The sequence below is a fragment of the Magallana gigas genome, chromosome 4, assembly GCF_963853765.1.
Source record: "Magallana gigas chromosome 4, xbMagGiga1.1, whole genome shotgun sequence".
Classification (NCBI taxonomy): domain Eukaryota; kingdom Metazoa; phylum Mollusca; class Bivalvia; order Ostreida; family Ostreidae; genus Magallana; species Magallana gigas.
In genome coordinates, this window is record NC_088856.1 from 4,032,019 (window position 1) to 4,049,097 (window position 17,079).

Genomic DNA, 17,079 nt, shown 5'->3' on the forward strand with positions numbered 1-17,079 from the left:
GTGCGTTGACTTCGGCAATGGCGATATAAACACATCCAGTTGGCCGTAGCTACTCATCTTTTTAATCCAATGAAAATAGGCCTTACAAAGAGTGCAAGGTGCGAGACAGACATCACTTCCGGTATAAGATCGTCTGCTGGAACAGACGAAAGATAACACTGCAGGTAATCGAGTTGAGAGGAACTTTTAGATTTTTAATAATTTAGATATCTATATTGTACATTGTAAGATTCACAAAATTTATTGATTAACTTGAACACACAGAATTGCGTTTTTGATAGCCCCCCCCCCCCCCCACTCCCCTTGTGCATGCTTGTTTTTGCTTTTTTGGAAATCCTTGAAATTTATTAAGATTAAAGAAGTATGCCATACAGTTTGATTGGTATAAAACTAGTGTTTATAGAATAATAAAGAATTAAGTTAGTGATTATATAGTGGCAATAGGCCTATTTCATTATGTCCTTGTTATTCTTTCAAAGTTTTTAATTTCAGAAAAATGAAGAAAGGCATGTTTTCAAACCATGTTTCAAGAAGAGATTTATTCCTGTATGGTGGACAAAAGAGGTAAATGCATATCTGAGTACACCTGAACCATTACATCACAGGGATTTGACTCTGAGCGTGCAAATGAAAAAAAGGGTGTATATATTATATACCTCCATGTATATACTGGATATGAGGACGATCTATAGTCTGTCCCAAGATATTTATGCAGCAGATTTGGACGATTTTTTAAAAAAAATACACATACCTGTGAAAGAAGTGCAATTGTAATAGTTGAAAGGGATAATTTCCAAGATAATTTCATTGACAAATTATCAACTGTCACTCAGAAAAATTCACTGGAACGAAAACAGTTTCCTTACGGAGATTTATAATGGGGAATGTTTACATCTTTACTCCATTCGGAATACACTCGGAATACATCGCGCAATTTTTCAACGTTATCATCCGGGCTTGCTGCAATACAAAACCTCCGTAGACATCACATTTTTTAGCATTGTATTAAAACCTGATAAGCTAACAAGGGCGTTTCAACTGAGAAATCTTGGAAATTTTTTATACTTTTGAATGAACATTGTTTGAACCCTGAGGTATTTATAAATATCAGCAATTAAGCAAAATGTGAATCCAAGATATCTTGGGACAGACTATAGCAAGTTTATTGTCCCCCAAGACAGCAGATATTTCATGAGGCATAGCTGAGGAAAATAGTTGCTGTCGAGGGGGACAATAAACTTGCTATAGTCAGAATAGTAAGTATAAATACCGGTAGGTATTTTATTATACCAAAGAAAACTAATATTTGTCAGAGATGCAGAATTTCTTGATGAGTAACAAATTAGAGTTATCGGACTTTGAATTTAAAGTAGCAATCGCATTACGTCAGAGGTGTTCCAGGTTTAAAAAGGAGGGAAATTGAATGCCCCTGGTGAATAGTTTCGATGACTCTTCACCATGGGCAGATTCTAAGCACGGAAACTATTCCCGGTTAGATAAGGGAGCTCCCCTTTAGTCCAATTAATCCACACTTTGCAAAAGTTGTTTCCCTAGCTTTGCGAGGTCAACCTAAAGATCAAAGGAAAAACCAAACTTTTTCCTTCTAATTGCTTCCAAATATTTGGGTGTGTTCTGGGAGAAAATCTTTTTGCATTTAATTAATTCATTCCTTTAAATTGTTATGTGTGTTCCCTCATTCTGGGGCAATTAAAATACACAACGGAAACGGAATTTTATTGCCAAATGACAAAGTTACAAACCTCTTAACTACAAAGTCTTCTGTGAGAAACCTTATAATGGGTTTTTTCCGGAAGATGGTGGCCAAGGGACATAACTTTTGTAAATATAGTATGTACAATAGGGTTCAAACGATTTTCATTCAGAAGTATGAAAAAATTCCAGAAATTCCCCTTTGAGTATGAAACTCCCCCAGCTTATCAGGTTTCAATACACTGCTAAAAGTAAAGGAGTCTGCAGGGATTTTGCTTTGCAATAGAAATATGGAAGCACCCATATGATAACAATTTGTAAAGCTGTGCGAGGTATAGTATAACTGTGTAACATCCAAACATAGAAAAGATATGCCAACATTTAATTCCCATATCATAAATCTCTGTAAGAAGTTTTTGTTTCCGTGAGTTTTTCTGAGTGAAAAATGATAATGTGTCAATGAATTTAAGATATCTTAGATATTTTCCTGAAATTCCCATTCATCCTCTTTCATGGGTATAAATATATATGCATTTGTATTTTTAAATAAAAAGCATCCAAATGTGACAATATAATTGACATAAACAATAACTTGGGACAGACTGATAATAAATATTGATTTTCTCTTTTGAAATACTTGTAAGAAATGATTTTCCCCTATTTCTTACTCTTTATTCAAGTTAAAATAAAATTTGATCAGACTCAATGAAATTTATTCTTGTTTGTTCCTCTATATATATGTAGTGTATTTAAAGAAAAATATTTGTTTTTTATATATATAAAGACTAAAGAGTAACATAATTGTAACTGAGTTTTATACTAACTTATTGCTATATATTATACCTACAGTCAGAAGACGGAGAAGTCCAGTTTTGTACAGTATTCCAGTCAGTCACAGGGAGAGTTTTCACAATGCCAAGATGGATTTAATTCCAGTTGTGGATCTACAGATCAGGTATAGTGTTGTTCAGAAAAAAAAGAAGAAAATGGGATAGGTGAAGTAAGTAAAAATTCTTCTTTTTTTTTTGCTGACCCCGTCATAGTCATTATCAGATTCAGTAATTTATTGCCTGTGAAGAAGAGGAATTGTGATATAGGCTTTTGTTGATTAGCATAATTATATATATAGCCATGGGATTAATGCATATAAGATGTATATATTGATAACTTATCAATACAGTAAAACTTGGTTATAGCGAAGTCCTTGGGACCAAAGGATTTACTTCGTTATATCCGTAATTCAATATATCCGTATAACGAATTCGTAATAATAACTGCTGCGAATTCACTATATACATGTTTTCCTTCACCAGACTACAATTTTTGCTGATTGAGGCATAAAATGAAAATTCATTCTCCTGAGATACGTTTTATAATCGGATTGTGAATTGAATTTATGTGAAAATAAATTCATCCAAACTATTATGTTACATGGTAGTGCAGACTTTTTTAAATTGTAAAGAAATTCCTTATTAAAGTGTTGAATTTCGTTATTATTCACCTCTACGAGACTCAAAATCAGTTCGTATTTCGTAATATCTGATTTCGTGTAACTGTAACATTTGCAATGATTTGTTATGAATTTAACCAGGGACTCTAAAAATCTTTGCTATATCTGAGATTTCGCTATATCTCAGTGTTCGTACTATACGAGTTTTACTAATTATATACATTTAATTCTATTTGTTATTTTCCTACTAGAGAGGACCAAAACTTTTTGCATATATCTCAAAATTATCTCGAAAATCAATCAAAGTGATTCTTCCTTTGAATCTTTGAAAAAATATCCTGTTATTACTTTTTATTGAAATTGGTAGTAATTAGTAATAGGTGACATCAAGTTTTATCTATGAAAAATAATATTATTTTACAGTTGTCTCAAGGGAGGAAGATGTTTGACAGCTACAAAACTCCACAGAACTCCTCCAATAAAGGCCTGGTATCCCTGATGAAGCCTGCCTCCAGTATGCCAGGAGTCCATGAACGACCAAAATTCCAGCAGCAGTTTCAGAGCAACAGACATAAGGCCAAAGAAAATGAAGAAAGGTACATGGAAAATTGCAACCAAAACTTACCTTATAATAAAATTGATAGATAAATGATTTAAGAGAGAGAGAGAGAGAGAGAGAGAGAGAGAGAGAGAGAGAGAGAGAGAGAGAGAGTGGGCTACACTAATTATTATAAAGTTTATTTTTTATATCATTATACATGTAATGTTCTGTAAAGGTTTTTGTATGTGTTTATAAATAATAGAGTAATTTGTTGTTCCTCAGACATCTGATGAAAAAAGTAATATGATTAAATAAAATTATCATATTTGTAGGCAAAATATTTAAGTGAAACATTAATAAATTAAAGTTGACGATTATATTTTTTTTTATTTATAAATTAAAACAATTTAAATATATATGAAAAATAGAACAGAAAAAATCCTAATTGCGGGAAATTCAAATTAATATTAAATGCATATGTTCGTTTAAAAATGAGGATGTGGGTCTGACAACCAAAAAATTAAATTGATGTTGCCTTAAGTTATACTATTTAAAATTTCAGAGAACTGTTACAGACAATATCACAGTCTATTAGAGATTGTTCAGAAGAGGTAGGTAACAATTACTTAATTGACTGTTTTGAAATTTAATGTAAATGCTGCAATTTATCAGTATACATAAATGTATAATATTTTCATATATATGTACTAAAAAGCTTACTTCCCCCCATTCATTTCATTCATTTATTTCAATCTCAACACCATTGCACAATGGTACACAGAGATTATAATAATACAATATGTGGTATTTCTTAATAATTAACAATGCATGCGCGTAAGCGAGAGAGAGAGAGAGAAAAAAAAAACCATATACAACTCTGACTCGTTAATACAAATGTGAAGTATGGGGGTTCTAACCTGGGGAGCATTTTTTACATAGTCTGTAAAATATATACCTAGTATTCATGCAATCGCATTTACTTGTGGAGAGATTATGCCCAAGTAGGATCTTAAATGTTTTCATTTCTTTATACAGGTTCAGAATGTTGTGAAAGTGTTGCCAGAACATTTAGGGGATCACATGCAAATATTTGGAGATTCTCTTACCAAAATCATTAACAACAGTATGTGCATCACCTCATGAGGTGTTTTATAAGCTGGAGTTATTTCACTTATTTATGCAAGTTCAACCCATACTTCTGCAATATGGAACTACTGGTATATGAATATTTTGACAGGTCTTAGAGAGCAGATGGAAAATGTCATCTTTACTTTTCAAGAGCAAAAAGATTCTAGAAAGCAGATTCATGAAATGAAAGGAATTATAGAAGAGGTAAAAATGGTTTACCATTTTATTAGTTAAAATTCAGAAAAAAACCCCTTTAGAAGCAGGCAGAATCTATTACTTTAATTTAGTTATATCTGTAGAACATTTTTGGTTCTATTTAGGTCATGTCCTTTTAAAGAGATCCAATTTTGAAATTTTAGAAACAAGCCAGGATAATTGAGCTCCAGAGACAGCTGGAGCACCAGCAGAAGGTGGGGAGTGATCACTCAGTGGAGAAAGTCACGGAGGTACTCCACAGAAACCAGGAGTCGGTGGACAGACAGCTCCAGAAGCTGACGGAGAGCAGCCATATCATCACCGAGAACCAGCAGAGAATACTACAGGGCCAGGACCACCAGCAAAGGGCAGGACACCAGCTCCACAATGAACTACAGAGAAGACTTGAGAGCTTTCCCTCCCAAGTCACAGAGAACAGGTAAAAAAAAATGTTTGAATTCATGTTCATTACACTACATTAGATTTTTAAATTCAATTTTATGCTCGAGCTCTATTTTGATAGTTAATATTTAATATTATGTCATCAATATTAATCTTCTATGATTTTTAATGGTATATATGACTTTTTAATCCGATGCCTTATTGAAACACTCGTATATTAGCTGCACTTTGAGACACATGAAAAAAAAAATAAGCATGATGTATGACATTAAAAAATATCAAAGATATTAAACAATGTTCTTCAGACTGTTTTCCAAAGATGCAAAATGTAAATGAAATAAAATAAAATTGTAGATTTGCAGAAGAAATAAGATGCATTAGGAGAGATCTAGAAATTCAGAAGCGAGAAGCATTTGAATTCTTCCAAGACTCTCTTTCAAAGTGCAATGATGAACAGAGGAGAGACATGGCTAAACAGTTTGAGAATGAGCTTCATCGGTCTACTAACACAATCTGCAATACCTCCAACAGTGTGGCTAACATTCAAAGAGAATACCTCCAAAATACTCTGAAACAACAACAGGAAGAATTGAAGGAATACATACGCTCTCAGTTAATGAAGTCAAGGGTAGACAAATCCAAAGACGATGTCCTTCAACCTGTCGCACAAAAACACACTGATAATTCACAAATTTATCGAGCACAATGTAGCAGGTCCAGATCTGATACACATCTAGAGAATGGAAAATCTGCTGTTGGGTGTGTTGTGTATCACCAACAGAACTCTGAACAGAACTATAGAGATACCCAGGAACAGAATTACAGCTTGACAGAAAGCAAAAGAAGTGAGTCTGGAGGAAAACTGAAAGCTGTTCAACAGAATTTTATGTCTCCAAAGGAGAACAGATATCCAGAACAAGCCAAAACATTTTTTCAGAGACCCAATCCTTCTCCAGTGGCCACAGTTCTACCCCAGCCCCAAGGTCTGGTACAACCTAGGATAGGACGGACTGTACAGAGAGACACCAGGGCATCTGATGAAGAACAGCTGACAAGTAGACATCCTGGGAGGAAAAGCAGGGAGAAGACAAATATCCCCACCAGAAGATCTCAGAGACTTGCAAGCTCTACACAGGAATCTCAGAACAGTTCTCAAGATGATTATGTCTATGCTTCACAAACACATGAAAAAACTCAAACACAATCGCCTTATTCTTCTGATGAGTCTCAGCATCACATTGCTCCATCTTATGCCAAGAAACCTAGATATGACAGCCAGAGCAGGGAGGATGTGCCAAGTTTGTCTAAAACATTTACTCACTCTTCTATGTATCAAACCACAGTTAATCCTGTGTATGAGTACAGAAGCAGTACAAAATCCAATGTTAAACCTCCATCAGAGAACTTTGGTGAAGAAAATGCTGATGTTTTCCAATTTTCTGATGAAAATTCTAATTCCCTGGCTAGGAGACAAAAAGGAACATCTTCAAGGTACATGCAATTCTTGCCGACGAAAGGCATTTTTTTTTTTTGGAATGTAATTTAGAAAACTGAAAATTGTATTGCATCCAACTTCTTTACAAATTTGGTTAATTACAGTTTAAATAGAAGACATGTAAGTCAGGTTGACAATGACATTGAAGAGGTAAGTACATGTATCACATGAATAATGTACAATAAATATGTCAGATTTCATACATTTATCCATAAAATTGTGTTTTATCAGTTTAAATGCACACTCATTATCAAAAGTTTTACTGTTCTCTTCTTTGAATATATCATACTTTTAAAAAACATAGGCAAATTTAAGAAAACTGCAGCTTTTCTATAGCAAACAATTGATTGGATAAACAGGTTGTTCAATTTCCTTATTTATTTTTTGCAATAGCATCTTGACTCTTCTCCCTCTGTGTCTATCACCAAAATCATGATCAAGAGGAAATCCCGCAAAGATTCGCCAGCATCATCTGTGTTTAGCAACTTCAGGACATGTAAGTGACTTTCTTTAAAAAAATATTGTACTTATACCACCACTTTGAAGGAGAGGGGGTATACTGTTTTACCTTTGTATGTCTGCCAGTAACAAGTTTCTGTTGCATTTTTCTAAGCAACATTATTCGCAGATGCTTAAAATTTTAATACACATTCTTTCTTTAGGTGCACAATATGGTGGGATTCATTTTTGTACCAATCAGAAGTCAAATTCCTGTTAAATGACAACGTTTTTCTAGTCTAAATTTTCAAAAAAATTATTCTCAAAGATTTCTCAGCAACTATTCATTGCAGATAGTTGAAAATTTAACACACTCTTTGTTTAGGCTTGCCATATGGTGGAATTCATTTTTGGAAAAAAAAAAAATGTCAACTTCCTGTTTAATGTCAACTTTACTTATTTTGTAAAGTGTTGTCAGGTAAATGACAATACATGTGTAATAATCTAATTATTCTATACTACCGTAATATCTATTTAAATATTGATTCATTGTAGATGCTCGATCCCAATCGCGCCAAACTTCTGCAGCCACTCCTCAATACAAACAGTCTGAAAATGGCTGGAAAGTCAACAGAGGGGTATGTAAATAAGACATTTTTTGCATAAATTTGTCTTTATTTGAAACTATTTATGTAATATGTACGTAAAGCTCCTCTGAACATATTATTGTCCACATTTTGTATCAGTTGACACTGTAATATCCTCTCTCTAAAAGAGAATGGATTTAGAGCACCTGATTTTCATCAAATATAAAAAAATATGTACCCATTTCTTGTAATAAGAATCGAGTTATTTCTGACACAGGACGTGCTGATGCAGAGACAGGCCAGCTACAAGAGGAAGATGATGCAGGTGGATGATGACCTTCTGGAACTGTCACATCGCATCCAGGACCAACTCAAGAGGCGGTGCTAATGACCCAGGACCAACTCAAGAGGCGGTGCTAATGACCCAGAGCCCGCTCAGATCCAGAACCTGCTAGAGAGATACTGCTTAGATCAAGCTGCTCATGTTTTGCCTTAAGTTTTCACATGACTTGCTCCAGTATTATTGTGAAATAATACATGACATTGTACATTTATCTTTTTGTCCTTCATTGTAATGACATAAAGTGAAAGGCTTTTGTATTTCTGTTTTCTTAAGTATTTGCTGACTTTAAAATAATGGTGGATCCATTTGTCATCAAAGCTGATGCCTGTGATATGTTAGTGCCCTGCTGGCAACAAGAAGATTTAGCTGTGATAGTTGTCTCTTTTTAATAACCAGTTAAATTATATTTTCTTGTTGAATAGGAAGTTTTCATAAGACTACCTTCAGGTTGTATGATGTGTTAACTTTTTTTTATTTGTTAATTCAATAAAATGTTCTTGAAAATTAACTTGGGTTTTGTTTTGTATGTTTGATAAGGAAATGAAAACCATTTAGTGCAATAAAGTAATTGTAGGTATGGTTAATTTGAACAAAACACAACAAATTTGATAAAATCATTAAAATGCATAAAAATTCTGTTTATTTTTTAATAGATGAGTTGCGAGTCAAAGATGAACTATCTTTTTTAATAGTCAAACTGTTCATGAATGTCGCCCACAAATTCACATATATGATCAAAGTCAATGTTCATCACACTGTCTCTATCCTGTAACAACTGCACTGCAGCCATTGACTTCTTCTTGTTCTTTGATATCACCTCTCCAAGCTAGAGAGTAAAAATTGAGGACTAGTTAATGAAATTAAGCTGTATTTGGTACAGTAGGATATTGAAATTTCAATAAATATAAAATTAAAATGCTTTTAAAGGGAGGTAACTCCTGTTCCTTACCTGTCCTCTGTACTTCCCTGAGACAACCATAACATATGCACCCTCAGATTTTGGGATGACTGTCTCCAACTGAGATTGAGCTAGACCTGTAAAAAAGGAATGTTTTGCTTTATCAATATTATGGGGTTTAATGAACAAGTTTGGACTTATACCGTTGAAGCAAAACTGAGTTTAGGTTTCTGATTAATAATTTTTTTTAAAAATTCATAATACTAGTAGTTATTTATAAAGCAAAGAAATAGAAATTTCTTGTGATCAAAGATTTTGCATCTCTGGTGAGTATTGATGTAAATCAATTTATATTACTAATACATGTATGATTGCTTTGACGTGCATTTCCTACCTTCCAACACATTTCCTTCTTCTGATTTACAAATACAGTTTTCTGGCCCTGGAACATCTAAAACTGTTACCTTAAATTAAAAACACCATATATAAATTAACCTTCACTAAATAAAACTGCACATCAAAGTTCTTAAGTGTTAAATATAATATGATAAACAGTGTTAACGTCTTTGGTAACGTCTTTGGTAATGTCTTGGTCTCTTGGATGCAATATGAAATACCCCCCTAGTTGCTTTCTCTTGGGAGAGATGATAGTGAAGTTAATATATTTGGTCTGACAAAGTAGTCTGAACTGTCTCTTGTTGCATATGATAAGCCCAAATGAGCATGAAATTGAAGATACACATGAGCATGAAATTGAAGATACACAAAGAGAATCTGTGATTCAAAAGTTCATCATTTTCAATGGTTCATGCTCTATGTAAATACTTCTGTAAAATACACGTTGGACTGTTAAATTCTGAGTTCAGACTGAACTTCAGTATAAATATTAAAAGTATGAGTCCATGAGTACTAGGTGTATATACATAGCAATAAAATTAAATCTTTTTTTACCTTGCTTTTATGGTACTTTCCTTTCTTGTAATTCTTGTCGATAATTCGGACTTTAATTTGTGGCCTCACCCAGATTTCTGATGGATGTGGAACATGTTCTCTGATAAAGCAAAGATAACATATCACAAGTGTGTAAAATTAACCATTTTAGAAAAGGAAATTATACCAAAATCTAATACACAAGAATACACAAAGACAAAAATCTAATACACAAGAATACACATAGAAAAAAATATTGCATATTATCATCTGCAGGAGGCCTTACTTTTTTACTAGGTTTAACTTAACTTTAAACTGGTTCTAACTTTGAAAGCATTGTTTAGTCATTATCTCTAACATCTCCTCCTAAGAAAAAGGACCACAAATTTTGAAAAAAGTAACATTAAAAATCCTTGTCAATACATGTTAAAAAGGTTTACCTTGAATGCTTCATAAAACCTATCCTAGGCTTAAGCTTATATGTATAGTTTTTGTATAATTTGTAAGTAACGGTTGAGAGAATTCCAACCTTTCTTCATACTTCCTCTTCCTTGCTTCTTGATAATGCCTGTCCGCCTCCTCCTGAAGTCTACTCTCCCCAATCCTACTCTCTTCTTCCCTGTGAGACCCATTTCTCTCTTTGTAATCTTTCTTTCTGTCTTCTTTGTCTCGTCTGTGAGATTTTTCATTTGACCTTGATTCATATTTTTCTGACCTTCCCTTTGACCTTGACCTTGATCTGTGTTTGTGTGACCTTTTATGAGATCGTTCTCGAGACCTTGACCTGGACCGCTTCTTGGACTCATTCTTCTGTCTTTCTTTCTCTTTGTATTCATCAGTTTTTCCTTTGTCTGAAAAGATAGCATTGGAATTTACAATGTATAAAACCCCACACATACACAAACCTGAGTCTGTCAAAAATATAGAATAGTCTATGAATGTAGAATTTGGCAGTTTATATTCATAAGGGAAAACTTTGAAAGTTATTCATTAAGTAAACTATTTTTTATAAAGATGGCATTGTGATGTTAACAGGAAATTTTCTTGAAATATGGAACTGCCATTGATGCTAATCTTGAGACATTTTTTATCAAAAGTGACATGTACACTAAGACAGTCTGACTGCACTACTTACTGAGGTACTTGGAGTACTTGTTGTACTCCTTCTTGCTGACCAGTTTGACACTGTACTGGCTCTGTGTCACTATTTTACCAGACAGTGTCAGCTTCACCATCACTCGAGCGTTGTCCTCATCCAGACCCTCGATCTATAAAGACATACAAAAAGGTGGTGATTAGCTTTGACCATATACTTATACACAGGTAACATTCTCTCTTTTAAAAGAAATCAGGTGTCTGTAGTGTTCTCACTATATAATATTTCTGCTCAGTTATTTTTGTGTCATATTTATGTCCATGTAAAATGAATGGTGTTTTTTTTTTACTTGTTAGTTGTATGGGTATATGTAGTTGCTTTTTATTCTTATTTTGATATCATCTTGCAGTGAAAAATGAATAACATAAAGAAACAATAACAATGATTGATCAATGAAAAATAAATTATTTTGAACAAAAAAAAATCCAAAGGTGTTCATTCTTATAAATGGAGTCTCTGAATTAATGTTTAAATAATTAAGGTCTTCCGTTTCCAACGGAAGACCTTATAGTTTTCGTACTGTTTCTTCTTCTTATTATTTTTTCCACAAATTTTGTGCACGCGATATCTCAAAAACTATTCGGCCGATTTCAACCATTTTTTCACAGATGATTGCCAGTGGTCATAATTCTAGAAGTTTTTTGAAATTTTGAAATCGTCACTTCCGGTTCCGATTTACGGCCGATTTTGTAAATTTTTACGACCAATTTTGTGCAGACATAAACTCAGAGACTATCAGAGACGTAAATATAAAATTTTCAGGATAAGTAGACCATAGTTTGAAGTTGTGCACAATGCAGTTTTCTACGCCAGTGGCGCAAAGTTTGGGAGCTCGCCTGGGCTCAAAAATTGGATACGAATTTAAAATCAAAATTTTGATACGTTTTGATCTGTATCTTTTTATGAGTTGATATTTTCTTAAGACATATATAATAAAAATGGTAGAGAATTTAAAGTTCTTTCCAACAAAACCAAGAAATAGGGACTGGTCCCTTAGATTAGGGGCCAAGACACTCGTAAACTCTATTACAAATAACTTAAATACGATAAAGATTTTGTAATGCATTATAGAAGCAAAGTTGTTTTATCTATCAGGTAAAATCATTGCCACGCCCATTTATTACGTAATTAGACGTGATGACGTTATTACAGATTTTAGGGGACTAAAACCCTAAATCTTTAATGTTTTGTATGTGAAAAAGCAAAAGGTTTTGTTAATCAGTTAAAAAGATATTGACAATCGTATACATTATCTGAAAGGGAGGGGTTGAGTGGAATTTCTGAAATTTCATTGATATTTTAATCGTATCGTTGAAATATTGAACGGAAGACCTACTCGTTACTCGTAACGAGATCGTATCTAGTTTTGTATCTATTATTTGAATATTAATAACTCAGACTCACTACTCCATACAAGTCTTTGTTGACTCCCTTAGTAAGAACACAGTAAGCTCCCTTTTTAAAAGTCAGGATGTCCTCATCTTTGTCTTTTGATTTGTCCTCTCCGTTCCACCTAGCTTGTTTGGCTTCAGAGATATCAGCCCCCAAACCAAGACCCTTAGGTCGAAGAGTGGCAGTGACAGGTGCAACATTTCTTTAAAAAAGAAAAAGTATGTAATGCATTTGAAAAATTTGAATTACCTCCTTTATTTTCACTAAAATTCTAATAGAATATGACAAGTATATTCTTACATGTATAATGAATGTGTATAGAATTTAAATACTGTCAGTCACATGGAAAGATAAATGTTTACAAACTTTTTGTGCTTTCCTATCCCCTCGCCATCTTTCCAACCCATTCCTCGTAACATAGCCATGCCATATTGTTCAATAGGAATCTCATCATAATCTGCCTCATCTGGCTACAAGCAAAACGAAATAAATTGTTAATGCTTGTTAATTTTCAATATCTTCAACTCAACAGACAGTTATCAACAACAAATATACACCCATCGATCCCATTAACACTTGGCAAGTACTTCTATAAATTGTATATATACACTGTACTGTGGAAGCACATATATTTATTCATGATTGGGTTAAAATTTTGTTGGTTTTAAACTAAATAAAATTTCTTTGAGATTTAATTTTGTCATAATGTAATATCTAAAAATGTATTACTTATCAACTCTGTATTTATAAATACTTAAGTTTAACATTTGTAAATGGATTTAATTTCCTTGATAAATACTGCCAACAAAAATACGAAATTAAATCTTTAACAAATATTTCTGCTTCTACATTAAAAAAAAAATCTATCAGTAATCAATACGTCTACAAAAAAAAAAATCTTTTTAATTACTTCACTAGGTCTCAGTGACACATCGAGTTTGTCGTCGGTCTCAAAGCCCTCAGGAACTTTATTCTGCATCAACAGAGGAATGTGGAGGTCAGAGTCTTCTACCTTTCCTTGTTCATCCCATGCTTCATTCTTACGAGCTGCATCTACAATTAGAATTTTCATTCTTTGTTACAATCGAAAAGTTTGATATCATGTAAGTCATTCTTTAATCTGATTACTAATACGAGATTTTTGTGTGTTGTCTTTTGATTGTATTTAGGGGCTTGAATAGTCAATTACAATAAAAGTATAGTTTTATCTTGACATAACTTTATCATTTTTATCATAACTTATGATCTTTCATTACTCATAATTATGTACATATATTATTCGGTTTTTTTTTTTAAGTCAGTGGTGTTTATTCACAGTAGAAAACATCCCCCATCAAAATGATGTCACATAGATCATTCCATGATGCCCATTAGCAGAAACCTACAGTCAGTCTCCCAGTGAAACTTTTTCCTTGTTTTCATACCTTGAAAAAAACTGTTTTATGAGCCTTTATCATTTGAAAATGGGAGGAGGTAAAAGAGTAAGTACAAGGTATATATAAGTATAGAGTAGACTAGATGTGGGTTTCTGCTGCTTCTTTATATCAAACAATTATACCTGCTAATCTAAAATTTCTATTTTAAATGAAAACTTGCAGCAAGTGAAATCATGTCTATTTGAATTGTTCAAAATCATAGTAGCCAGAAGAGTGTACCCTCTAAAATTTCCTTCAAGGCTTCATCCTCCTCAGCATCTTTTCCTTTAAGTGGCTGATCCCGATCCTTCTCCTTCTTTAATATATCCTCTCTCCTCCATTTATTTTGTTTGATCAGGGGAATCACATACTCTTTTTTCTCCTTTTCTGGTTTTGTTCTACATATCAAAAGTTGAAAATGATTTTATGTAAGTTTAGAATTCTGTTAAAAAAGGGGGGGGGGGTTAATAAATGACAGTTTATAAAAATGTGACACTTAAATAGGTTGAGAACAACTTTTAAAAGGATGGTATCTCACAAAACCAGTATAATTCCTGAACAGTACATGTATACAGGAACGAAAACATTTTAGTTTTATTCATTTTTTTTTTTACGCCGATGCATCCGAATGGTAATTCAATTCATTTATATTATGCGACGGTCGCATCAACGATCGCACCGTAAACAATATTATGAAAAGATATGTTTTAAAAATCCGTTAATTGGAATGTTTTATTACAGTAGTGAGGAATGGTTTCAAATAGCGAGATACTTCTATTATGAGAAAATTCAAATTGTTACGCCAACAACTTAAATCATAAAAAGTCCTCGTGATTTCAGTTGAATACATACCCCTTTAATGTTTTGTTATCTACTGAAGTAACATAATCGATTGTTGTGTCCTCTTCCTTTTCTTTCTCAGCCACAGATGATTTTAAAATCTCTTTTTTCTCAATCTTTTTAGAGAAACCAAACGATAGCGGTTTTGTCTCAGCCATGTTTATTTTTAACCGGAAGTCGTAATAGTAACGTCAAGAAAAGAGTTCCTCAAAGGGTAACCACTCTGTTATACCCCTCCCCCCCCCCCCCCCCCCAAAAATCGACAACGATGCCTTACACTTTAAAGTTACAACATACTGCATACAATTTAAAAATCAAAGGCCTGAAGGGCCATAATGGCTTACGGGTTTGATATGACTATATTTACATGGATCGAGTATGATTCCCTCTATTTCTTACGGAAACTTTAGTTTATTTATAGCTCTATAGAAAGTAACTAGCTACATGTAATTCATAGATCTATAGAAACTAACAGGACCGATATCAACATGCCCCATTTGTTGATTGGTCGAACCTTAGTGACCGAAACAGACAGGATTGAAATCTAGACGCCTCTTTTATCAATTGGTTGAAACCACCATTGCTTTTAGGAAAATCATAGACTGCATGAAATAATTATGATGATATCAGACTCAAACTCCAATATGAGACAATTTGCTTCTGTCTTTTATCCAACGACTGAAGAACATTAACTGTAAATTCATACAACGATATAGGACACAAAAAACACTTAAAACCAACATGCGCGAGAGTTGGTGCACGGTGCGATGTAACAGCGTCACAGCCAGCGCGAAATCACTGCGCGTAAAAATAATATAACCAAATGATGAAAAGTACTGCATGTTATGTACTATAATTAATGAATTCTCATGAAATCTACACCAACAAGTATTATTCCATTTTATTTGTATTTCATAAATGTATATTCATATTTTTCTGGTTTTTTTCTACTTTTTTAAGAGGCTGACCTTCACAAGCTTTTATAAGAAATATAGATTCACAAGGCAGTTCTAACACCTGCTGTTTTATTTTTTTTCCCTTTGTACAGAGATAAACTCTTTGGAAGGGGGGGGGGGGGGAAGAAACAGGCAGAACTATTCAATTACAGCAAACTTGTTTTGACACCAAATTTAATTAAAATTAATTACTGCACTATATATTTGCATTCAATCTCTCTTCACATGACATATGTATGCAGTCATTTTCATAGGCATACTATACAATGTCTCTATATTATAGTAATATGACATCGCTTCCGTATATGACTTGCAATCAAGCTTAACTGTATATTGTTTTCTTATTTGAGTGCATTTGGTCTCAAGTTTCCAATATTTTTACGACAAACAGGTGGCAGGGGATAGTTTTTTTAGTCGAGGAAATGTGAGGCAGATAGTGCTCATATATGAGATTTAATTTTTCAGTGGATTTTTAAATTTGCTAAAATTGGTTTGCATGCAGGGGACACATGGTCCCGACTCTTGAGAATTTTTAAACATTTCAGAATAAAACAAGTACAACTTACATATAGCACTATAAAGAATAGCCAGGGACGGTCTCAAAATTTTCTGAAAAATTGCCCTTTTTTCACATTTTCACGGGTCCAGAACCACGCTCCAGTCCCGAGCAACTGCCATAAACTACCATAGGATTGGTAGCTTAATGTATACCCATGCAAATAATCACCAATTGATGGGGGGGTCAATCACCTTCTTTTCGAGTGACATTTCGTGTTCTGAACCCACCCTACTTTTCAAGCACAAAACCGAAAGTGAAAATTTTGGCCACAGTTTCGCATTTTCATTCCATATCTGATGAAAAGTGCTACCAGTATTAAAGTGTCATATATCAATGAAATTGACATGAGCTCCTCTATCCAAAAAGTGGATGCAATAAATATTCTAGCAATTTGTACCCCTCAAATAACCAGTCAAACCCCAGGTTCTCCCTTTATTTCAAAAACGGGTCTTTCCTTCGAAACTATCCCCTGCCACCTCAATCATAGCACAACCAAGGTAACTCCGTCGAGGGAACATTGTGCTATTTTTAGATCTTGGAAAATCCCCAACATTCGATAATGGCGGAGGTGTCGAAGATGGCACATTATATTAAAACAAGTAGTAATTGACCCTCTATATATGCATTTATTACCGATTTATAAT

General features: G+C 33.6%; 2 protein-coding genes across 3 annotated transcripts; one reads left to right on the forward strand and one right to left on the reverse strand.

The window, feature by feature from the left end:
• The first annotated feature begins 17 nt into the window (after positions 1-17).
• On the forward strand, positions 18-8,797 carry LOC105342340 (putative leucine-rich repeat-containing protein DDB_G0290503). The gene is made up of 13 exons (XM_034449858.2): positions 18-164; positions 493-564; positions 2,560-2,665; positions 3,584-3,756; positions 4,264-4,312; positions 4,737-4,824; positions 4,939-5,033; positions 5,189-5,463; positions 5,781-6,917; positions 7,026-7,071; positions 7,315-7,417; positions 7,915-7,997; positions 8,224-8,797. Exons 2-13 carry the CDS (start codon positions 497-499, stop codon positions 8,332-8,334), a joined length of 2,334 nt encoding a protein of 777 aa, XP_034305749.2. The 5' UTR covers positions 18-164; positions 493-496; the 3' UTR covers positions 8,335-8,797.
• LOC105342341 (G-patch domain and KOW motifs-containing protein) lies at positions 8,512-15,101 on the reverse strand. Of its 2 annotated transcripts, none has more exons than XM_011449264.4 (11): positions 14,933-15,101; positions 14,321-14,478; positions 13,576-13,718; positions 13,032-13,135; positions 12,678-12,867; positions 11,253-11,385; positions 10,659-10,968; positions 10,139-10,238; positions 9,582-9,651; positions 9,239-9,324; positions 8,512-9,115 (listed from the first exon to the last, which is right to left on the reverse strand). In XM_011449264.4, exons 1-11 carry the CDS (start codon positions 15,076-15,078, stop codon positions 8,975-8,977), a joined length of 1,581 nt encoding a protein of 526 aa, XP_011447566.3. In that variant the 5' UTR covers positions 15,079-15,101; the 3' UTR covers positions 8,512-8,974. The 2 variants fall into 2 exon arrangements, with proteins under 2 accessions (XP_011447566.3, XP_011447565.3); XM_011449263.4 differs by having other exon boundaries at positions 10,647-10,968.
• Positions 15,102-17,079: the final 1,978 nt, after the last annotated feature.

What these genes read in the sequence shown, in the direction of transcription:
- LOC105342341 (XM_011449263.4), bottom strand. Translation starts at nt 15,078, where the DNA reads ATGGCTGAGACAAAACCGCTATCGTTTGGTTTCTCTAAAAAGATTGAG. An exon ending in GATAACAAAACATTAAAGGG is followed by an intron (nt 14,479 to 14,932) that starts GTATGTATTCAA and finishes TTTGATATGTAG; the next exon opens with AACAAAACCAGAAAAGGAGA. An exon ending in GAAAGTACCATAAAAGCAAG is followed by an intron (nt 9,652 to 10,138) that starts GTAAAAAAAGAT and finishes TTTTAATTTAAG; the next exon opens with GTAACAGTTTTAGATGTTCC.
- LOC105342340 (XM_034449858.2), top strand. Translation starts at nt 497, where the DNA reads ATGAAGAAAGGCATGTTTTCAAACCATGTTTCAAGAAGAGATTTATTC. An exon ending in TGAAAGGAATTATAGAAGAG is followed by an intron (nt 5,034 to 5,188) that starts GTAAAAATGGTT and finishes TTGAAATTTTAG; the next exon opens with AAACAAGCCAGGATAATTGA. An exon ending in TCCCAAGTCACAGAGAACAG is followed by an intron (nt 5,464 to 5,780) that starts GTAAAAAAAAAT and finishes ATAAAATTGTAG; the next exon opens with ATTTGCAGAAGAAATAAGAT.